This window comes from Miniopterus schreibersii (assembly GCF_964146895.1).
Source record: "Miniopterus schreibersii genome assembly, chromosome: 20".
NCBI lineage: Eukaryota > Metazoa > Chordata > Mammalia > Chiroptera > Miniopteridae > Miniopterus > Miniopterus schreibersii.
The window spans coordinates 27,895,949-27,919,411 of NC_138122.1; the positions used below are offsets into that span (position 1 = coordinate 27,895,949).

The following is a 23,463-nucleotide window of genomic DNA, read 5'->3' on the forward strand; positions in this document are numbered from 1 at the left end:
ACAGGGCAAAGTAGAGCAGCTGGCACACGCCTTACCTGGTTCCAGGTAGCTGAACTGGGCTAGAGAACGCATCTCTAGTTGCTCAAGAGTGAAGGTTTCTGCTTCCCAGCCTGACAGATGCCTCCCCAGCTGTTTATTTACCACACACACACAGCCCAGGTGCACCACGGCCCGGAACAGTAACGGCACCTGAAAGGGGGCAGGGTGGGTGAGGGATGACTGGGGGCCGCAGTTGGGGCACACCCTTAGCTCCAGGCTGTCTTTGGCAGACATGCTGCTGAAATTCTGTCCCTGGGGTGGAGTCCACAGTGGCTGCTGCTAGCCCATCCATGCCTTATGTGGGGTTTCTTTATTCCACCCAGCTAGATCCTTGCTCAGTTCAGCTGGGAAGGGAGTTACCTGAGTCTCGTACACGCCCTCGATGTCTGGGGCTGACAGCTCAGTATTGATCTCATTGATATGTTCTTGGTACATGTCCTCTGGCACCGAGTACTCATAGAGATTGTAGACCGTGTTGGAGCGAGGAAGGATTCGATTTACCTGGCAACAACAGTGATGACCTCATCATGCGGCTAGCTAGGTGGTGATGTTTGTTACACACACACACATGCGCTGTTTAAACAGTCCTAGCATTCTCCCACGAAGTTCCACCGTCACATCCAAGAAAACTCCAGGAGCTCTAGGCCACCTGCTGTGCTTCACCCTCCCTGTCTCTCTCCATGTCCACATTCTGCTGAGTACCCGGGTCAGAGTTCCACCTTCTTCAGAGAGCCTCCTCTCCAGCTCCCAGCATGAAAGTCTCGTCTCAACTACATGTTAGCTCATCCTGTGATTCCCAGCACCCGACCGAAAAATGCACAAGGGTAGCCTCTGTGACCACGCTCTGGGTGGGGCTAGCTAGAAGCTCGGAAACACCAGGTGAGAACAAACAAGGACCCAAATGAGAAGGAGGCAGAGCCCCACCCACTGTTGGGTAACACTTATAGCAAAACATCCACAGGCAGATGTGGCAGGTGGTTACGAGGGCTGGTGGAGGACAAACTGTTAAGGGGCCAGGGTGTCTTCTGGGGACAGTGAAAATGTTCTAAGATTGACTGTGGTGATGGCTGCATGACCCTGAATATACTATCAGCAACGAAACTGTAGTTAGTGAGTGAGCTATATGGTGTGTGGGTTATATACCAATAAAGCTTTAACATCAGAAAAGCCTATGGAGACAAAGCTTGCCATCTGGCAACTGTCCACCCCCTCCCTTCCCTGCTAGGTGGACGTCAGACACAGAGGACTGTGCACCCAGCACAAAGCACCAGCAGCTCAGTCCTTCACAGATGTCGTTTCAATAATTACTGCAGCACCTGAGAAGGCTCTTAGGAGATCGAGGCTCCAGAACACTTCACTCAAGGCTGCACGGCCCACAAGTCTCTGTAAAGCCCGATTCCTTCTGTGGCCTCATTGCTGTGGAGACAACCTCAGAGGTACCAGCTGCCTCCTGTACCTTGCGATACGCAGGCCCTTCTTCTGCTTTGGGCACCCGCTGGTTCACGTAGAACACACGGGGGATGTTCAACTTGATGCAGTGCAAGTCGCTGCCGATGACAGCCCATAGCCGGAACACACCAGCTTGGCTGGTCTCGCTGATCTGAAAGGAAACATGGTACAGCAGCGTATGCCAGCCGGTCACAGAAAGCACTCAACACCCATGGACAGGCCACCTCTGGGGTGACCTCCAGAGCCAGCTGCAATCACAGAGGTGTGAAGGTCAAGGTCTGCCCTTTGTTTTCCACCCCCAACTGTGGGATGGTCCACAGGACCCCGAGCTGGCAGACACCTCTTCCTATCAGCCAGGCTGCTTCCCGCCCTCCTGGGGACGCCCATCCACACCTGCACAATCTGCCAGGGAAGGTCCAGAATGCTGCGGGCAGTTCTCCGCAAGAAGCCTCCAAGCCCCGTGGTGGGCCTGTCTCGCATGGCCCCAGGCTGCAGCATGCCTTCTGCCTCCAGACACCGCTTCTTTCTGCGAGCCAGGCGCTGTCGGGCCTGCAGCTGCCACTTCTTCTTGTGGAACCGGAGCCAAACCAGCCATTCTTCCTGGGACAGATGATGGGACAGGTCAAGGAGACAAAGACACAGTAAAACAGGAACACCCTTCTATGGCAATGAAACCACACCTTCTGAGTGCTCTGCAAGGACTGGGCATCTTGCCAGTGCCTTCTCAGGATCAAGATCCATCTTGGGGTCCCTGCACTACTCAGCAGACCCGGCAGGAGACAGCACACCCCAGAGCGGGCCTGACTGGAGTCTGCTCCCTCTGCCCACTGGCCAGTCCAGACACCCTGAGGCTTCTAACCTGGGTGGTTCCGAGGGCCGGAGGCTGCCCCAGGATCTCCTGCCAGGGCTCTGTCAGCCCCAGGTCCTGCGAATCCTCCTGGCTCTCCCAGAGGGCCCGCTTCCTCTTCGTAGCAATGGGGATGGCTGCATGTGGTGGCTTCTCGAGGCCAAAGTCCTCCATGTCGGGAGCACCAAGGCTCTGGGTGCCATCAGGAGCCTGGGCCACGCCCACCTGCAAGCACCCAAAGGGGACTTAAAACACAGGCTCTCTCTGCAAATTTCACTCCTAGGAATCCATCTGAATGGGATAAAGTACTTGTCCACAAAGTTACTCACTAGAAACTAAACTCTTTTTAACTTTCCTCACCTGAAGATATGCTTTTATTGATGTTTTTTTTAGAAAGGAGAGAGAAATGTCCATATGAGAGAAACTGAGCCACTTGGCCAAGGCCAGACTATTTTTAACTTTTACTAGTGAGGAGGTCAAATAAAAATGTTACTGAGTGCTACTGTTCTGTTTGCCCCAGAACTCTCCTTTTCATAAGCAATATGTTGCAAAGAACAGGTAAGCACCCTTCTTCCTACCTCCTAGCCTCACACCTCTCATTACACTGCTGTTAATAATTTCAAGTGTTTCTAATATTTTTCATTTTGCAGTTTAGGAAACAGAAGTCTAAGCCACAGTGATTCACTCCAGGTCACTCGGCCTGTAGGCACATCCCACACTTGTGGTGAGATGGTTCTCCACCCAGCCAGGGCGCAGTGGGGACATGGAAGGGCAGAGTGCCAAGGCACACATTCACAGGGAAAATAAATCCCAGACACCTGGGTAGAAGTGTCCAACCTCACAGGTGGCAGCCTGGGGACTCTGGCCCTGTGTGCCTGTGGGACCGGCCCATCCCCCACATGGCCTCTGCTGTCCCGGGCCAGCCCCGTTACCTGTCTCCTGCCCTCGAGGACGAAGAGCTCGCTGATCTTCTTTTGCTTGTAGGCATCAGTCTTCTCCAGCAGTTTTCTGTGCAGCCAGTCGGGATGTTTGACACGAGGCACTGGGTTCCTCACCTGCACGAAGGTGAGAGGCATCCCTCGTCTGATGTGGAGTTCGGGCCACACCCAGGTTCCTGTGGCCTTTAAGCCACACGGGGTCCTGCCTCCGTGGCTCTTGACCTCACCTGCTGCAGAGCCGCGGGGATGGTGATAATCTTCTGTATGGCGCTGCCCAGCCGCTCGATGTAGTAGTCCCAGTCCAGAATCTGTACAGGAATGGAGCACATGAGAAAAGCAGAAGCAGCTGTACTGTGCTTCCCCGTGCCTTACTTTTTCTCTTAGGAAGTCTACGACAAAAGCGCCCATTTCACAGAGGAGGAGACAGGCACAGAGCCAGCACCAGGACCCTGCACCAGAACCAAGCCTCAGTCAGTCTGACACCACAGTGAAAGGCCCACGTCCAGCTTTTCCCTAAGGCTATTTCCTCACATCACACGTCAGAAAGGGGACGCCAAGAGTGAAGAGTCCAGGCAAAAAGCTGACGAGTCAGGGACACTGCTCTGTCTGGTTTTCCTACTGACCTTCTGAGAATAGGAAAATCCAGCACTCACCGCCCGAATGTCAAAGTCCTGGAGGGAAGAGCTTTTCAGCCATTTCCGGAGAAAGTGCCTCCTCACGGTGGGCTCTGCCTGGAAAATGGCGAGCGGGATGGCCCTGGGTGACAAGAGGCAGAGCTCACGGAAAGAATGTCTTCCTCACCTGGCACTGGAACCACACTCATCAGAGTACATACAGTTTCACATGGAAATAAGGACTCAACACCTACTTTGTGGCCTGTTTTCATTTGATGTTGTTATTTTGTATACACTATACCTAATATCTAAAACTAATAAGACTTCACTGTATAGAATACCATGGTTTAATAACCACCACCCACCAGTGGCCACATGGCCTGTTGTTTGGCTGCCTTGAACAGGGCTGTTGACAAATGCCCTCACATAAATGACACACCCATGTGCAGGCATATAGCTAACCACTTCTGAAGGGCTCCTCGTTGGGTAATGGACAGGGAGAGCCCTTTGCTTTTCTGGGAGAATGAGCCAGTTTGCAAGTCATCAGCAATGTGAGAGGGCAGCCGGAGGCAATATTTGTTACTGTGAAATATCATGAGCATAAGTAAACTCAGGGAGAGAACAAACACCTGTGCATCCCTCACTTAGGGGGCAAACGTCAAGCCTGTCATGTCACTTTCTGTGTGAAAAAGCAGACACGAGGACAAAGCCCCACTGACTCTCCTCACAGAAGGAAGCTGGGTCCTTGTTACAGATCCTGTGTGTGTCTTTACACCCGCTACGTGCACCTATCCATAACACCTAGGAGTGTTTTCCATGGTGTGAACACAGAGGTGCTGTACTGCACCCCCCCTTCAACTAGCTCTGTTCTTGAACTCGGTGTCTTAAGGTGGCCGTGAGTCACTCCAACTCCTGTACAGCATCTCACTGCATAAAAGATACATGTATCCATTTTCTGCTTGAAGGACACTTAGGGTGTTCCCAACTTTTGCTGCTCAACACAATGTGAACACGGCAGCTGTGCAGGCCACACCCCCAGAAGTGCTTGACTGTGGGGTGCGCCAGGCGTCCTCTCCCTCACCACACACTGCCTCCTCTCCAAAGTGACTGTCGCCCACAGCCCCATGCGTATTGTGAGCGCTGGTGTGCATGGTCACCAACAACTGGTATCAGATTTGTTTCCAACCAGTAGGTCCATTTCCTGACTGCTGCGCGTTTGAAGATCTTCACATGCGCTGGCCACTCGTCTCCTTTGTGAATTGCATTTTCTATCTGTTGCCCATTTTACCTCTGGGTTGTCTTTTTTTTGCTGATATATAGGAATCCTTTATTTTACTCTGTATATAGTCTACCTTAGCTTTGTATCAAATTCCATTTTTTTATGACTGAGGGTTTCTTTTTAAGAAAATACTTAATCCATTTCTCCCCCCCGCAGGTCTTTTAGCATAGGTGAGAACACTGACTACTGAAGTTTCTAGTTTATCAGTTATCGATGGGTTGAAATAACCGCTTTTTTGGGTTATGAGTCTGTAATTTGGGTGGTCTTGTCTGGGGTCACTGTGTAGCTGTGGTGGCCTCCCTCTGCACACAACCTTTCAGGCTCTGTGGTCTGGGCCTCTCCAGGCACACCAGCAAATTAGAGGGCAGAGCAGAACTGCAGTCTATGTGCCACCCACAGGGAAATGGGTGTCTTGGATCCACTGCATTTCCCTTTTCATTTGTATAGGCCTTGCTTAGCTCCAACAGCCCAAAGACCATGAGATGAGGGAGAACTGCCTGTCGACCCTGAGGTCTCCAGGCAGAACTGGAAGATGCTATGGGATGGAGTCTTTTGCTGTCCCCCTTGGCCTGCTCCAGAATCCAGAGGACATTCCTCCTGCCATGACGGCTGGGAGATGCGGCAGTGGCAGTGTGCGGAGCCTTAGCTCCTGTGGCACACTACCGCCACATCTCCAGCCAGGGTTCATCAGCGTCCTCAAAGGGTGTGACTGGACCTTGAGAGGGGGCCCATCATAGTTGTCCCACCATGAACCCAGGTTCTCTGGGGCTCTAGGTGGCCGGGCTCACCACACTTGCTCTGGGGTCCTGCCAGGGCCCAGCAAGACCTTCCTGTCATCTCATCTGCAGGCAGTCCGAGGCCCAGTCCCTCCCTAACCCTGGAAGCCCTCACCTCTCTGTAACGGGTGAGCCCTCTGGCTTCCGAGAGATGATGTAGCGGCAGCTCAGCCCCGCATCCTTCACCATCTGGTCTCCCAGGAACTCGGCCAGGCGCTTGGCAGTGCTGATAGACGTAGACTTCTGCTCCCCATAATCTTCCAGCTTCCGAGACATGGAACGGTTCTCAGAGATCAACTCGAACAGCTCAGAATCAGGCATGTTAGCTGCCTGTAGAGAGAATGGGAGGAACACCACGCAGAGGTAAAGGAGCATTCCCAGCACATCTGGAACCTCCCCACCTGGAATTGTGCTTTCCCATCGGATGAGCTGAAGGAGTGTAATTCTAAGGGCTGGCTCGTACCAGGCACAACAAAACTTAAAAACCACACACGAAGCCTTAATGTTTGTTTGTGCTCCTGTGACTACATGCCCCTGACCTCTTGCCCTCAACAGCCTGTAAGATTCGCCAGCTCACGAGTGCTGTGTGTACTTCCCCTTGGTGCTCACGCTCGTGTGATTCAACTCTACACAGAACAAGGCATGCCAGGAAACCAGACGCCTGTGAAGCAAAGGGAGCCAGCCACTGTTCCAGAATATCCCATTTTCCTTTTACCCACAAAACCTCTTCCTAGCCAACAATGCAGGAGGGAGAGGCATCTGTGCAAAGATGTTTGATGCTACGCTATTTATCACAATGGAAACCTGGAGCCTACATGATACCCAACAGTAAAGGACTAGCTCAGTATTAACCCAGGTAAACTTGATGAAACACAAACACTACAGAGCAGTACAGGAAGAGCGACAAATTCCACAAGAAAGTGTATTAAAGATAAGCCAGCACTGTCATTTAAACTTTAGGAATTGTATGTGCATTTATAGGGCCGACAATGACTTAAAAATCAAAGTTGGTGTGATGGTTGGCAAATTCTCCCCTTAGATTCCTTTCTCATCATGCTCTTTGTCTCCTTCACAGAATCCTGTGGCAGGATACAGAAGCAAGGAGATTTGGAGGCACTGGCAGTCAGCAAGCCTTGGGATTTCGTCAGAATTAGCCCCGAGTTCATCTGTCACCAGGTCCCTCTGACTGCAGGATCCCTCAAAGCCAGGTGGGGAGGGCGACCTCACCTTGCTGTATAGCACGTCCAGCCAGTAGTCGGCTACCTTAGCGACAGAGCCGTATACTTCCTCTAGGGTGCTGCCCTTGAGGAAGGCCTCGAATACAGATGACTGGAAGATTTTGATGAGCTGCAGCTCCCCACGGCGCTTCACCTCGAAGCCCTTGAGCTCAGCCAGGGAACCGTCCTCATTGAACACGGCGTACCTGGAAGCACAGTGAGCACAGCCATGATGCTGGCTGCTTCTCACTGCCCTTCTGATCCCCGCCCCTCGTATCCCCCTGGCAGCAAATACATCTCTACCCTGAGGTTGATCTCTCCAACATAAAAATGATTTAAGGGCTTGCAGCTTGTGGAACCAGAACCTAACAGGTAGGGAACAGAGCTGGTGGCATCAGTGTCAACAGTAGCTTTCCAAATCAAATCAAAAAGGCCAAAAGACAGAACTGAGGTCTGTCCCCATCCTAACTCCTGGCCATTTCCTGGAAGGGTTGTTAAATCTAATCTTTCCGTTTCCTTTCCCAAGCACAGAAGCTGTGGGATTCCTACCTCTTCTTCAGTTTCTTGCCTTCTTCCTTGGAGGCTGGAAGGATCATGGCAAGGTAGGGTCCGTCAACCTCAAAAAAGATGCTGTTCTCTGAGCGAGTGACGTAGGTGAGTGAGGAAGGATCAGCCAGCTCCTGGTACTGATCATTGGTGAAGCCTTCCTGCAAGACCAGAAGGAAGAGGGGCAGCCTCACTCATCACCGTCCAAACCTGTACACACCAGCTGCCCTCCAAGCAGCAGACAGATCAGCAAGTAGGCTTGTCTGTACAATGAGCACCACTGGGCAAGAGAAGGGGGCCAAGTTCTGACTCGCGTTTGATGTGGACGAACCAGAGTGCATTCTGCAGAGTCCATCTGTTACACACATTTCCACCCATAGGACATTCTGAGAAAGGTAAAATGACCACACAAGAACACACTGGTGTGCCAGGTGTGTTTGTGTGGGGGGCTGATAACTAAGCGGCAGACTCAGGAACTCTGGGGCATGGAGTTGCTCTGTGGCTCTGTGGTCGGGGACACACGACTCCACAGAACTGCAGTCTATAAAGAGTGAAATGTACCGTAAGAAATTAGAAAGCATTCAGCGGGGCTGTTGGGAGATCCCAAGAGGGAATGCAGGCTGGGACAGTCTGATTGACAAATGACAGAACGCTGCTGATGGTCTGGGTTTTGAAAAAGGGCTGAGCTAAGTAGTTGACAGACCCTGCTTTGAGCAGGTAGTGTAAGACTGAGGACAAAAGCAAAGGTGCACAAACACTGCTACACCACCTCTAGGAAAAGGAACCGGGCTCCTTGGAGAAATGCTGGGTTCAGGGCTGGAACAGGAAAATGAAAGATGAGGCCGGTGTCTTGTACTACCAGGAAGTAAGAAAGTGCTCAAAAACCCCCCAAACCCACACCCCAGGATGGGCATGTCTCAGGAACACAGGGGCAATTGTGAAGGAGCCAGTGGCCAGGGGAGCAAGCTGAGCCACAAACACAGCAGGACAGTGGTGGGTTACAGCCCAGGACAACAATGTCCACGAGCCCACACGGACACAAACACACAACTAGGAGATCGGTGAGTGAGGAAGGGAAGGGAGACAATTCTTTCTACACAAGGGTTCCAATTAATAATGTGCAGGAGGGAGGGAAACGGAATTAGCAGTGGGGAAACCAGCAGAGAGAACACTGGTGATAACTGCTGCAGTGAGTGGGTGATGGTGCTGAGCCAGGGGACACCGACAGTCTCAGACCATATGATGCTCAGTGGACTGCTACTGTGGAGCTTTGATGTAGAGCAGATGTGGACACTCCCCCTCAGGGCAGGGGAGGGACTTGCCCCAGGAACAAGGCCACGGGAAAGCGGGCATAGGTGCCTGGTGACCTTAAGTCAGATACCGACACCATGAACCGACAGTGCCACACTGCACGTCACCTCTGGGGCGTTCCTCCAATACCCCAAATACCTCAATCTAATAAACAGGGAAAACAGACAAATCCAAATCAAGTACAGTCAACAGGACATCTGACCAGTACTCATTGAAGGGTCCTGGTTAGGACAGACTGGAAAGACGGAGGGACTGGCAGGCTGGAGGGGACTAAGGAGAAGGTCAACTGAGCCCAGCACAGGGTCTGGGAAAACTGGAAAATCCAAATAAAGGCTGTAGTTTGGTTAAAGTGTTGTGCCACCCCGAATCCCTCAATTCTGATGCACATGCCCTGGTTTAAAGAACATGTTAACATTAGGGGAAGCGGACTGAAGGGTATATAGGAATTCTCAGTTCTATTTTTAATTTTTCTGTAAGTCTAAAATTATTCCAAAATAAAAAGCTAAAAGCAGAACAGTGTGGGTGCTGTGCTGAGGAGAATGTAGACACTCGAGTAACTGTTGAGACAGGATTGTCTGTACACGTCCTCAGGCTACAGAGAAACAGTCTAAAGGCACGGGGCATGTGTGAAATTAGAAAGGAGCAGAGCAAGAGCCCGCACAGTCCCCTCCCAAATCCATGTCAGAGTGGTGGTGCTAGAAACCCAGGCTCACCTTGACCATGATGTTTAGCATGGCCCCAGGGTAGGAGATGGTCACCTTGGGCTTTTTCACACCAGTCGTCTTGATGACAAAGTTTTCAGGGAAGCTGTTGGGCAGGACACACCATATTCCATCTGTGTCCAGCTCTAAGGGCCTCCTTCAGAGGAACAGAGAAGTGAGGACTGCGGCCCCATGTGGCTAGAAGCCAGTGTCAAGTCCTGATAGCAGACGAGAGCCTCCCACTTTCCAGCTCATCTTTACTGGTCTGTTCCCTCCCACTCCAGGCCTCCCCCGCAGTGGACTGAGGACTCACCCGATCTGCTCTATCAGCTCCCGAGCCTGGGTAATGATGTTGGCCCCTGTGAAGCAGACGATGCCAGCCATCTCCATGGAGTACCAGCGGGCCCTGGGAAGCAGAGTCACAGGCTGCGGGTGGGGTTCCCTCCAGACGGTCATTAGACAGGTTAGAGGAGAAGTGGGGGAGGGAGAGAAGGATACCAAGAAGGGAACTCTGAAGTAGGATAGGAAGACCTTATAAGGGGGGAATTTAGCTGTGCTGAGGACCCCCCTCTGTCCCTACTTCAGGGTGTGGAGCGTGGCTTTGGAAAGTTCTGGAAGGACGCAGCACCATGGGTCACGATCAACTTCAGCCTCAGGGGACCCTTCATACCAGCCCAGATGGTTGGCATCCCCGTGAGCCTTCTCCACTTTCCCAAACCCATGTGTATCCCCCAACTTCTCAGGGAAAACACGCTTGAAGGCACCCTCAGCCTCCCGCTCTCCCACCTGGCTCAATGTCCCCACACCTTGTCTCATCTAGAGGTGCCTCCTCTTGCCCCAAAACTCTACTCTGGCTCTAGCCTTGCTCTCCGCCCCGCCCCCTCTGCCATTAAAAAGCAACACAAATAAACTAAATGACCCTCCCTTAAACCCAGTTCCCATGCCACCCACAACCTTTCTCTCCAGAGCTGCCCTGTTGACCCTCCTGAGGCCCCATCCACCTGGTTATGTCCAATGGACACACTCAGGCCCCATCTCCACGCAGCACCCAACTCCTGACTTGAACCCGGGAACAGCTTCCACCTTGGCTCTCCCTGTCACCCCACACTCAACCCCTCAATCAACTTTACCCCCTTCATTAACCCCACGGTGCTGCTTCGCAATTGCTGAATGACTGGGACCGTCTCCATGGCCCTAGAGATGGCATTCTGTAAGTCACACACAGGACTGAGACTACCAAATCGCTGTCTCCTGCTCAGGATGTTTAGATGAACACATCCAGTGACACCCATCCCTCTTGCTGCCCCAGACCCATGAGTTGATGTGGCCCACACCTCCCCACTGCCCTAACCCGCTTTCAACCACACTTTTTGGATGGAGGCCCGCAGGTGCCCCCCTCCCCTCCCTTGCCCCATGGCCCAGTGAGCGCTGGGGCAGGAGCATACCCTTTGCGCATGACGTAGCCATAGAAGGAGTTGAGGATGCACTTGTGTGCCAGCTGCAGGGAGTCGTACAGCACCTCCATGTTCTTGCAGCGCTTGACCTCGGCCGCGTCACCTGCCTCCACAGCTGCACTGAGTTTTTTTTTCCACACCTGGGAACACACACACCTCCTAGATTACAGCAGCTCACGTTTTACAGTCACAGCTATGATACATTTTGAAAATTTTAGAATGTATAGAAAACTTAACAACAAATAGAAGACTGTAGGCACTTCTAGAGGGACACTTGGTATTTTGCCACATTTCCTTTATTCCAACCCCCACCCCAGGCAATGCCATTGATGTTGTAGATACTAAATACCCTAGCACACGTTTTCCAGGGACGGGGATATACTCCTGAATAACCACAATGCTGTTGCTACCTCAAAGAAATTTATCACAGATATGATATTTATTTGTCCCCTATCAGGTCCGCACAGTTCCAACCCAGGAGCCAGGCCAGAGCCACACAGGTGGTTCCCATGTCCTAATTCACCTTTAATCTAGAACCACCCCGTGTAAGGCAGATGTCCTGAAAGAACTTCTGAACAGAAAGAAACATGTCTATGCTCCATTTTTATTTCTTGTGAGGCCAGGGCTAGGAGAAAATACTCTGTTACGGCAACAAGCAACTTGTACACCTCACACTTGGATGAACTTCAACCTCCTGGGACAGAGGCCAGGACTTGACAACGAAAACCTGGAGAAGCAAATGAAATGCATGTCTGAAGAGCAGCAACAGAGGCAGGGTCTTCGCTTCGCCAGAGCCCCAGGGGCTTCAACGGGACCCTGTGATTCCATCCACTCTCTTACCTGATGCACTTGACAAGCTGAGTTACAGGAATGCTCAAACAACAGAACTCAGGCACCGCCAACAGGCAGAGAGCAGGGAGTGCACAGTTGGTGGCAAGCCCTTGAGGTACCAGTGCACTCATCAGGCAGAACCTAGGACCACCACTGCCTGTCAGACACTATATCCCATGCTGGGAGGCAAAGGACATGTCCTAGTCACTGTGGTGGTCCTTACACAGCTGAGTTTTTCAAAAGCCACAGAACTGTCCCCTAAAAGGCTGAGATCTATTCAGTGTCAACCTTACTTCAACAAAGTGGCCCCACCATTACCAGGGCGGGTGACAGACACTAGCACTCGGGCACCAGAACTTCTTCCCTGAGCTGCGTTTCCTCCCTGTTCAGAACAGAAGCTGTCAGAACATGAATGCTGGGCCTGCGCAGGCACAGGACCCTAGTAACCCTTAGTGACAGCAGAGGGGGCACACGGCGACACCTGGTCCTCAGACTAACAGAGAGCCTACACCTTCCAGGATGTTGAGCCTCAAAGGAGAGGTGGAGGGACAGGCCCGAGTGCTGGTTAGGCTCCTGTTGGCAGATTATCTCCACCTGCTCCGTGTGATGTAGCAAGTCTTAGCTACAGAGGCTGAGGGGTGGGCTTGGGACACTGTCAGCAACCTCCTGAGGCCAAGAAGCCAGGCCTGTCTATTAAATGGACTTAGGGGAATGAGAGCTACTTAGGAGTCCCTGGTAAAAGCAACTGATAAATGAAGAGACCAAAAGTATTTCAGCAAATTCTCCATCCAATAAGAAAAAAAAAAGGTTTGGTAAGGAATGGAAAACTTAATAGACTTATTGAGTGCCACAAGACAGTCTCTACACTGTCAGTGCTTGTCTGATGAGGGAGACAGATGAACTAGTAACTTAAGAGTTAACTTATGATGGTCTGGTGGTTCCCCAAAAGATTAAAAATACCATTACCGTCTGATCCAGCAACTGCATTCCTGGGAATGTAAACAAGAGAACCAAAAGCAGGAACTCAAGATGTTTGTACACCCACGACTGCCCAACAGACCCAGCAAGGGCCCATATCTGAGAAAAAGAGGCCCACCTTGTGAAGACCTTTGAACTCGTAGCGCCTGTCCCGGAAGGCACGCACAGTGTCCACATAGAAGGAGTTCTCCCGCTGGCAGATGGTGGTGAGGCGCTCCTCCACCTTAGTCACATGGATCTTCTTGTATGCCTTGCGGCAGTAATCTGAGGCACAATGGGGGGGGGGGGGGCGAGCACTGAGACTCCACAAAGGGGACAGCCAAAGGAAGCCAGAATGCAATGGAGGCCAACAAATGTGTAGCTTTCTCTACGGTTAGTTTATCACATCTAAAAAAGGGCAGTCCCAGTATGAATGGGGCAAACATGCCAAGACCACAGAAAGGAGATTGAGCAGGTGAGCACTGAAGGAGAAATGAAGACAGGAAGCCCATAGGAGGAGCTAGGTCACCATAGCTTCAACAACTGGTTTAACTCACCTCAGGCCTAATAGTACCAACACAGCCCAATAAAGGCCCCAAAGTTATTCAGGCTGCTTACCTGCCAGCCTCTTCTTCTCATATTTAGCCTGCTCTTCACGGGACAGCTCATGAAAGGCCCGCGCTGGGCCGTCGGGGGTCAAGGGAGAAAACTTCTCCGACTCCAGCTGGTGTTGGATCCGATGATACTCGCTGCGACTGGCCGGCACTAAGAGGGGTGACAGGTGGGAGAAGAGTCTGTGACAGAGACCAGCCCATCTGCTTCCTGTTGAGCATCCCCAGCACGGGCAGGCACTCACTGAACTCGCCCCTCCACTGCCAGGCCATCTTCCTCTGGCAGTTTGCCCCGGGCTTGTTGAAGTCACAGGCCGCACAGGTGGCTTCGTCCACCATGGCAGAGGGCTGCGGAGGAGATGGGAGGGAGCAATTAGGGGTCAGGCAGAAGGAACTCCATTCTGATGCAGGAATCTATTTTACCTGCAGGCGGTTCGTCAGGATGATGTTTGGGTACATGGCCCCCACGTCCAGGTGGTAGATAAGGGGACACTCGATACGGTTAGGAACATCTCTCAGGGAGGTGAGCTTGGTCTTAATCTGATCACACACCTACAGAGAAGTGGGAAGGAGGTGGAGGTGTGTGACTAAGACAAAAACTGGAGACTACAAAGTAACAAAAAAAGCACCACAGAACCCAGACAGAAGGCACTACCCGGCCCTGGAGGTGCAGGAGGCTTGCAAGGACAGAGCCCTGATGAGGACAGCATGGCTGGAAGCAGCCACCGCCACGTGAGAAGAATTTGAAGATTGGGAGAAAACTAATGAATCTGTTACAAGATGTTTCTTGAAACCAATCCTAAAACTGGTACAAACTCTGCCCCCATGGGAGTCAGCTAATACACTGCAGTGCTGAGCGGAGCCCAACACGAACCTGGAATGTGCCATGTCCGAGGGACCAGAACCAGCACAGGGGAAGGTGCTTGGCGTCTCCAGTCAGGTGACGCTCTGCAAATGACACTTCCTATTCATATTTGATGGATTTTATAGTCACTATATTCTACTCTGTAATTTCTAGGAATTTACTGTCATCGTGTAAAAAAAAATTTTTTTTAAAAATTCTCACTCGAGAATAGTTTTTCCATCACTTTTCAGAGAGAGTGGGAGAGAGACAAACATCAATGTGAGACACATCAACTGGTTGCCTCCCACACATGCCCCAACCAGGGCTGGGGATCAAGCCTGCAACCAGGGTACATGCCCTTGACGGGAATCACACCCGAGACCCTTTAGTCTACGGGCCAATGCACTAACCACTGGGCCAAACCTGAGAGGGCTTAATTTTCTTTTTTAATCCTCACCTGAGGACACGCTTAGAGAGGAAGGGAGAGGAAGAGAAAGCAGGAAATGCATCGGTGTGAGAGAGAACCATCCATAGGTTGCCTTCGGTATGCTCCCTGACTGGGAAATGAACCAGCCACCTTTCAGTGCACAGGACGATGCTCAACCCACAAGCCACTACGGCCAGGTACTGTCATTATTTTAAAGTCTCCTTAACAATAAGAAAATAAGCCGAAAGCCTCCAATAGCTCCTCGCGGCCTACAGAGTCCAAGTGGGCTGGACACGAGACCCACCACCATGTTCCCAGGGCCTGTGAAGCTCCCCCACTCCACTAGGTCAGGTCATTGACTGCGACAACACTGTTGTGTCCTACGAACCAGACCAGAAGACACTCTGTCACCTGTCTCGGGGCCCAAGCACCAGCACACAGTAGGTGCGCAAGTGCACTACTGAAAGAAGCCAGTCTACAAGGCAGCATGTATGAACACTTTCTCCTCCCTCCCAAGAGCTACCTCTTGGAAGTTGGTGACCTGCTCCATGGGCACCTTCTCCTCTTCCTCAATGGCATGACGCATGGTTTTCTCCACCCGCTGTAGCAGGAAGTCAAAGGCAGCAGGATTCTAGCGCAAATGACCGAGAGGGACACAGATGAGATGGGAAAACACTCTGGCACCAACCAATCTACCCCTGGCAGGACGCTGCACTATTCTGGACCAGGGCAGGCCAGACAGAGGACTCCTGGTGAGGGGCCCACAGGGTGAGAAGGGGTGAGGGCTTTACTTCAGCCCTTGTGGCTTCCACATGCCACTAAGCCTCGGGAGACACAGGAGGGGCGCACCATCCTGAACCGGCAGGGGATGTCACTGCGGAACACGCCCGACTCTAGGGCCTCCACATGGCCGCCCACATAAGTCTCGGCGTCCAGTACGTGGCCGTCATCTGTTAGCTTGTTGAACTCCTGCTCCTGCTTGTTGGGGAAGATGATGTTGGCGTGGAAGGCCTGCACCATCAGCAAGGCCTCGCACAGGGTCCCAGAGCCCTTCCGCAGCACCTATGGGGAAACATCAGGGTTCAAACCCACACCCAAACCCATGGCGCGGCCGCATCAGCTGCCCAGGACCAAGAGAGGCACTGACCTCATCAGGCTCCATGGGGATGATGGTGCACAGGGCAAATATAAAGGGGTGGACATACTTCATGTACAGGTAGTACGTGGCCACCGCGTCCGACACCGAGTACGTGGCCAGAGTCTGAGGAGAGAACATCAGAAATGAGGGCAACGACACATCCAGAGGTACTGGCCCCCCTTGACACCCAGATCCCCAAGTCAGCAGGGCACACAAACCTGGGGCTGCTCAGTGGCCATCCGGCACATGTCCTCAGGGTCCAGCTCCACGGGGTCGTAGCCCAGCTTGGCTTTGGCGGCCGCCTTAAGGTTGTGGCTGCCCACAGGAAGGTAGCTGTCCCTCTTCACCCACCTGGAAAGGGGGAGAGCAAAGGCCAGAGGTGATTCTGAGACAAAGTCCAGGAACCTGTAAAAGGTGGCAAAGCTAGAAACATACACCAAGATGCAGAGTCCTAATGGGGACCCCCCTCTAACCCACTTGCCATTACACCAGGGCAAAAGGGGGAATGGACCAAGCATTAAATGTGTCAGTGGCTCCCCATGATGGCCAAGATGAAACCCACCTCTCCACGGGGCACCAAAAGCCCATGAAACCATAGTCCTCTCGAGCCTCCCTCTCGACACTCTGGGCAACCTTGGATGCTTAGCCTCAGCCCGGACGCCCCAGCCTATCAGGCAAAGTGCTTGTCCTTCAAGAGACAGCTGGGATGTTGCACCCTGAGCTCAGGTGGGGAAGCCAAGGTACCTAACAGGCCTTTCCTTCTGGTCTGGCATCCCGGACACAAGGCCAACGCTCAGCATGTGTGTGCTACATGATGAGCACATGACGAAAGAGCACATTCCAGGACCTGGCCAGAGCCTGCAGCTGCTGTCCTCAGTGAAGAAAGCTACTTCTCAGAGGCCACCTTCCTCCCTCAAAGGTATGGACAGGACTGCACTCGTGGAAAGCCCTCCTGAAACACTGACAAGCTGCCAGGCGAGCTGTGGAGCGTACCTGAGACAGTCCATGTGGATGCACTGGGGCGCCTTATACTCCCCCTGGCTGTCCTTCTGGAATCCGATCTCCTGGTACATGTTCAGTCCGTGGAAAGCCGCTCTGGCCTCCACAAATGGCCTAGGGACGAGAGAGGATGAACAAGCACACAGGCAGTTAAGTCTCTAATCCCCTCAGGGACAGGGAAGACTGCACCCAGGGGAGGCCTCCCTATCCCAGGAGCCCTCACACCAACCTCTCAACTGGAGTGGCCCCTCCTCTCTCACTTTTTTCCATCATAACCATTTATCAGCATACAGTTTAGTAGCTAAAGTATATTCACAATGTCGTGAAACATGCCCTCCCAAACCCTTTTCAGTTACTCACAAATTAGACATTAGACTCACCAGTCAAAAAAGTCCCCATTGTAGGTAACCATGATGGTGGGTTTCGTCTCCTGGACATGTTCAAACCATCTTTGGATTAGATGGACCTGAATTCAACAAATCACAGCACTCAGAGGGTTGTTTTCCCTCCTCTTCAAACTATTTCCAAGTACCTCTCCCAAAGTGCTGGAAAAGCAACCTCATGGCAACCCTTTATCTCTGTCCCCACTAGAGCTCGCACACGGACAAGGCCCACATCAAGGAGACCTGATCCCAGCTGCTCTGACTGCAGGCACGCCGAGGCCTAGAAGGGCCAGCATGCCTCTTCCCATCTTACCACAGTACTGGATAGCTTTCCAGTGACACCTCTTTACCTCGTCAGGTTCATTGAAGACACAGAAGGGCCCTTCATACTCCGGCTTAGGGGTGAACTCAAAGTCCTCAATGTCCTCTGCCACAATCTCCCTGTTGGTGATGAGGTAGCCCTGGGAAGTTCACCAGCAGTTGCGTGGGTTAGACACAAAGCTGAGGCACACCTCTTGGCACTTGGCCCAGAAACTCAGACTGTAACAACCTGAGCAGCAACTGAACAGCGCCCAGCTTTCCCATATTCCAAGTGTCTCAGGCTTCTATCGGAAGGTGGGAGCGTGGCTGGGTGTCAGAACAGCTCGCTTGCTCACTTTCTTGGATTTCCACTCACTCATTATTCACCCAAAAAATACAAGTTGTGGGGTAGACACTGTTTTGGTTTGGGGACCAGACAAGGTCTCCATTTCCAGGGAGATCACACCCGAAAAGGCACTGCTCACCTGGCCATCAATCATATAGGAAATCATCATAATTTGGTCAGTCTCAGCATCAGGAAACTTGAGGGGCAGTTTGGTTGTCTCAATGTCAAATGCCAAAACCACAGGGTCCTGGAGGGACAAAATATAGCATGAGTTGGCCACAAACCACACCCACCTTCAGCTGCAAAAATCAAGAGTTGAGCTAACACAGGGAAAGTTTCCCAAAAATGCGGGACAGGCATCTTGGGGCTGAGAGGCCCACATCAAGAATACCATAATTCAGTGGTGGAATGACAATGCAACACATATAAGAAAGGCAAGATCATAGGAAAAGCCTAGAATGGTACAACATCCGAGTCTCAAGGCTCTCTAAAATGCATGACCTTGCCCTGGCCAAGTTGCTTAGTTGGATAGAGTGTTCTCCTGATACCCCAAGGTTGTTGGTTTGATCCCTGGTCAGGGCACATACAAGAATCAACCAATGAGTGCATAAATAACAACAAATCGATGATTCTCTCTCTTTCTCTTTCCCTTCCTCTCTCTAGAGAGAAAAAAAAAAGGAGAAAAAAAAAGCATGACCTCATTTTTACCATTGTGACAACCCTGACAGAAGACTGTGGTTCAGAGGTGCAATCTCCATCTTGTTATTGAGAAAACGCAATCGAAAAGCTGTCCCTGAACCAAGGCTTTCCAGTTACAAACCCATTTTTCAGCACATCACTCGCTATCAACTCCCCAAATGGAAGTTGGGGAGCTCCCTCTAATGCTCAAATCCAGCCCTACTCAAACACATCACAGGTGCGAGTGAAATTATACTCATGGGTCAGAAACTGATCAGAAGTGATTGCTCCATAATCTTTTCAGAAAGTATTTGGGAAAATGCAGCAAACAGATCTTTGAACCAAATTCACCTTTCAGCCCGGAATTAGCTCTCTCCAGAAACCAGTGGGAAAGTTGGGATGGTGGAAAAGACAGCAGCACTTACAGGTCGTTCAACGAGGTCATCTCGGCGGGTGATCTCCACTGGTGAGGCACTCCCTCGGTGTCTGACGTTGTACCAGTGCGCCTGCAGGATGGGAAGCCATTAACTAGAGAGCTCTGCATCTGTTTCTGTGGACTCACCCTTCAGTCCCATTTCTGGCTGTCGGGCACCACCCTCGAGCTGAGCCCACTCACCACGTGGATCTTCAGGTCAATGGAGAGGCGGATGTGGTAGGGCACGTCATACTCTCGAATGTCCACAATGTTGTCCAGTTGGTCGGCAATCTTCTTAGAGGTTTCCTCTTCGTCCATAATCACACTGCCCCCTTGCAGAACACTGCAAAATAAAGAGAGAGCAGCTTACTCAACTACACTCCACGAAGGGCTGGGGTTGGGGGACCAGAGTCCGCATGGAGTAAACACAAAAGTTAAACCAAGGTGGCTGAGAGGACCAGGACAGGCCCCTCTTAAGGGTGACCTTGGATGACACCCTAGCTGAACAGCAGATCACAGACACAAGGAAATTCAGTGTACACTTAGAACATGTGCACTTTATAGGACGTAGGTTACACCCCAATTAGAAGAATAAAGAAAGGAAACTGCTACTTGGGAGACACGTCTACAAGTGTGACCCGCCTTCACTGAGCTCGTTTCATCAAGAAAACTGCAGGAGCATCAACAGGTAACGGTCACAAGGCTCTTGGTAAGGTCAAGTGACAGGTAATGGTAACTATTTCTGTATCATAGCTACCCTATCATATTCAACCGAGAAAACACTGTCCCAAGTCAGCACACTCAGCTTGGAAATACTGAATGAACTACTTAAGGTGGAAAAAGAAAGACTGAATTTTAGAGAAGGCTCAGGCCTCTGGGGATTTGGTCTCTGGTTATATCTTCCAATATTCCAAAAAGCAATTTATGGGCCACTAAGGGGGGGTGGGGTGTTCACAGAAATGTTCAGGGTCCCAAATCTATCTTCTTCAGTCAGAGGATACTTACTATTAGTTCTTTGGAAGTCATCATAACTTTTAATTTGCCAAGATTCCCTCTTCTTAATCTCTTTCCCTGCTCCCTATCACTGTTATCTAAACGTCTGTGAACAGTGTTTGTGTTCTCTATTAAACTTCTCTGTATAATGCCCAAGGTTCTCTGGAGAAACTGTGCTATGTAAATCTAGGCTTTAATAAAATGTGTAGACAGCTTAACACTTGCCATAAACCATAAAAACAGACTGTGCTAAGGGGGTGGAATTAGGAATCTAAAGTGTCTTTACTATTACAGCAACTCAATTTTAGAGCGGCAAATGCACCCTGTGTAAGAAAAGAGGGACAGCTAGAATATAAAATAAAATACAACATGGGAAACCACCATTCATTTAAGACAAACGGAAGATATAAAAAAATTCTACTTAATTGCTTAAAAGTGTTTCCACATTGAACAGAGTCAATCCTTAAGGTAACTTAAATGCTGAGTTTTCCCACCTCCTAGCTACCTTGTCAACTTAGGAAAAATGGGAAACAGTCCTATGGACTGACTTGCTGCTCTGCCTACGAGAATGAAGCCTACCTGGAAAGCATTGCAGTGTAGGCGTCGCTGGTGTGGCACTGCTCCCGGTTCTTTCTCACGGCAGGGGAGATCTCCTTCCTCACTCTGACAAGGTCCTCCACGGTGTTGAATGACAGCTTAATGTAATTTCGCTTCAAGCCCACCAAGTGATTTGGCTACAGAGTGAAGAGATCGCACTTATGAGTTCCAGAGAAAAAGGACTTTACTGGGGAGAGAAAATGAAGGCAGAATGACTCAGAGGTAAATATACTTGTCAACCTCAAAGCACCTTGTCCAAGTTTGAGTGTGGCATCAACTATGGCACTAGAGTTCTCTGAAGAGGACGTCTAGTCATCAAGGCCCCACCATCTATAGCTCCCCACACCCACAGGGCCGAGCTTGGCCTCTTGCCATGTCACTCCTGGCACAGTGGACCCAGCTTCACATACCCTGGAAGGTATGAGTGACACTCACCAAGTCCAGATCCTCTTTGGGAACAGTCTCTACTTTAGCAATTTTACCCTGAAACTTCTTAGAGAGAAAAGATGACACTTCTCGCTCACAACCCTAAATCACGATCAGAATGAAAGGACTTTCCGTTAGTAAAATGTTTACTTCCTTGTTGTTTCTCTGGAGGCCTCTTTATTTCTAGTTCTGATGCCCCCCACAGAATGAGGAGACACAGTTCATCTGAATGGATTCTATGAGCCAGACTTACCTTTCTGGTTGCAATGTAGAAATATGGCTTGTAGGGCAGCGCCACCTGCAAGAGTCACCAACCCATTCAAGGGCGATGAGAAAGAAAAAGGGGGAGTGGTGAAGACAGGCTGCTTATACCTGTGAGCAGCCCAGACTCAGTGCACCCTTGACCCTGACATCTCTTAAGAGAGATGGGGCAATAAGGATTTGGGGCTGCACACATTGCAGGGCAAGGGTCTAAGGGATATGACAGAACCCATCTTTTGTACTTTTCCAGCCAGCTACTCTTAGCAGACCCTAAGTGGTGACCAATGGGCTCTGGGCAGCTGCACACTGGAAGCCTCCCAAGCTCTCCTCACAGCTACAGAGCTAAACGACCACGCATCATTCTGGGCTCAGCTGTGCCTTGTCACTGAGTGGGTTTCACCTTCTTGGGGTTCAGCGGCTTACCTTAAATCTGCTCCCATCGTCTTGAATAAAGTAGTAATCCACTGCGCTGACTAGGCGTTTATCTTCATCTAAAATCTCAGTCTACAAGAGTCAGTCCACATGGGCACGAGGTTATCCTCTACACAGTAGGAGCCCTTTCCTCCTCCTCTTGAAAAACAAAACCTTTCCCTGCCCTGCACCACCACCACCAGCCCCATTCACGAGAACCCCATCCTAACTGCCTCCAGGGGAAATTTCTCTCTCATTCTTGAAAGTTATACTCTTACAGGTAACAAGGACACCCCCTCCTCAATCTTCTCAATGTCTTCTATGGCCCAAAGATGTGAAAAAGCAGCACTACACACACGCCCATCCCCACCCGTGCCACCCACACAGCAGGTCCCCACACCAAGTGCACCCACTCCTCAGAGAAGGGCTGTGACTCCACAGGGGTGAGGGGGAGGAGGAAGGATGAGGAAGGAGGAAGGAGGAGGAGGAGGAAGGAGGAGGAAGGAGGAGGAAGGAGGAGGAGAAAAGAGGGAGGAGGAAGGAGGAAGGACGAAGGAGGAGGGGAGCCCAGGCGCTCACAGGGTGCATATTGATCAGCCAGCCCGTCTTCTCTCCTGGCTCCTTGAGCCTCTCAAATCCGAACCGAGCATCCATCTTATCCGTCCACTGACTGCGCTCCAGGCGCTTGAGCGCGGAGACAGAGGGGCCGTCATCCCTGGAGAGAGCAGGGCAATGCAGCCTCCAGGCACCGCGCGCGGCGGCGGAGACGCGGTGGATGCACCCCCCGAACGACCCCACGCTTAGCAAAGCGGCTCCTGCACGGCACAGGAGCCACGGGAAAAGCGCGAGGGGCGGGACCCTCAGCCGCGCGGCTCCGACTCGACCCGAACAGGGCCGGACACGAACAGGGCCGGACACGAACGCAGCGGTCGCGCTGGACGCCGCTGCCCACGGGACAGCTCGCCCGCGCCGCGCTGGAGGGAGGGTCGCGCACTCGCACCAGAGCTGTGCGCACAAGTTCACAGCAGCTCCATTCTACGGCCGGAGAGCGAAACCCGGGCCCCGGCGCTCAGGTGCCCGAGGCTCCGCCACCGCGGCGGCCGCCCCGCCCTGCGGACTCGCTGCGCGCCAGGGAGCCCCGGTCACCGCGACCTCCGGCGCGAGCAGGGCCGGCCCGGCTGGGAGAACGACGGGGACGTGTGCTCCCCGCGGCGCCGCCCGCCTCGCACGGCCCCGCCCGTCCACCCGAAGCCCGGCCGAGAGCGGCGTGATGCCCGGGGCGCACTACAGCCGCGGGGACCGGGGCGGACTGCAGCCCAGCGCCCGTCCCCGCCCCGCTCCGCGGAAGCCCGCCGCCTCCTCAGCGTGAGCCCCGAGCCCCGCGCGGAGGAAGGGCCCGAGCCCGCCGCCCCCGGGCGCCCCTCACCTGCCGGCCTCGCCGTCCGCGCCCGGCTCCGCGTACCGCCGCCCGCTGTTCCTCAGCACCATCGCGCCGCCACAGTCGCCCCGAAGAAATTTGGCGCGCTCCCACCAACTCTCGCGAGAGACCGGAAGCGCCCCCCCGCCCAACCAGGAGGTTCGTCGCGCCCCACCCCTTCAAGCTCCAATCGCCGCCGGCATCCGAGGGGAAGGGGCTGGTCCTAGCCTCGAGAGCAGTGCGCAGGCGCGTCGAGCT

The 23,463-nt window shown here is 52.2% G+C and overlaps 1 protein-coding gene across 2 annotated transcripts in view; it reads right to left on the reverse strand.

Annotated features, from left to right (window-relative positions):
* The window catches only part of POLE (DNA polymerase epsilon, catalytic subunit), a 36,363-nt gene extending 13,003 nt beyond the window's left edge, over positions 1-23,360 (reverse strand). The window contains exons 1-34 of one of the 2 annotated variants that reach the window (XM_081123514.1): positions 23,215-23,360; positions 22,368-22,503; positions 21,801-21,881; positions 21,370-21,414; positions 21,126-21,218; positions 20,673-20,827; positions 19,302-19,443; positions 19,111-19,191; positions 18,147-18,254; positions 17,712-17,822; positions 17,359-17,444; positions 16,973-17,092; positions 16,198-16,330; positions 15,989-16,102; positions 15,691-15,903; positions 15,365-15,472; positions 13,994-14,122; positions 13,816-13,918; positions 13,578-13,724; positions 13,099-13,244; positions 11,163-11,311; positions 10,031-10,123; positions 9,730-9,874; positions 7,709-7,866; positions 7,170-7,365; positions 6,058-6,272; positions 3,927-4,029; positions 3,496-3,581; positions 3,268-3,385; positions 2,348-2,560; positions 1,882-2,088; positions 1,496-1,639; positions 400-540; positions 36-189 (exon numbers count right to left, since the gene is read on the reverse strand). In XM_081123514.1, the coding sequence (XP_080979640.1) occupies positions 36-189; positions 400-540; positions 1,496-1,639; positions 1,882-2,088; positions 2,348-2,560; positions 3,268-3,385; positions 3,496-3,581; positions 3,927-4,029; positions 6,058-6,272; positions 7,170-7,365; positions 7,709-7,866; positions 9,730-9,874; positions 10,031-10,123; positions 11,163-11,311; positions 13,099-13,244; positions 13,578-13,724; positions 13,816-13,918; positions 13,994-14,122; positions 15,365-15,472; positions 15,691-15,903; positions 15,989-16,102; positions 16,198-16,330; positions 16,973-17,092; positions 17,359-17,444; positions 17,712-17,822; positions 18,147-18,254; positions 19,111-19,191; positions 19,302-19,443; positions 20,673-20,827; positions 21,126-21,218; positions 21,370-21,414; positions 21,801-21,881; positions 22,368-22,503; positions 23,215-23,276 (4,435 nt within the window). In that variant the 5' untranslated portion in view covers positions 23,277-23,360. The remainder of the gene's footprint in view (positions 1-35; positions 190-399; positions 541-1,495; positions 1,640-1,881; positions 2,089-2,347; positions 2,561-3,267; positions 3,386-3,495; positions 3,582-3,926; positions 4,030-6,057; positions 6,273-7,169; positions 7,366-7,708; positions 7,867-9,729; positions 9,875-10,030; positions 10,124-11,162; positions 11,312-13,098; positions 13,245-13,577; positions 13,725-13,815; positions 13,919-13,993; positions 14,123-15,364; positions 15,473-15,690; positions 15,904-15,988; positions 16,103-16,197; positions 16,331-16,972; positions 17,093-17,358; positions 17,445-17,711; positions 17,823-18,146; positions 18,255-19,110; positions 19,192-19,301; positions 19,444-20,672; positions 20,828-21,125; positions 21,219-21,369; positions 21,415-21,800; positions 21,882-22,367; positions 22,504-23,214) is intronic. The other variant, XM_081123513.1, reaches the window with a different exon arrangement.
* Between the last annotated feature and the right edge of the window lie 103 nt (positions 23,361-23,463).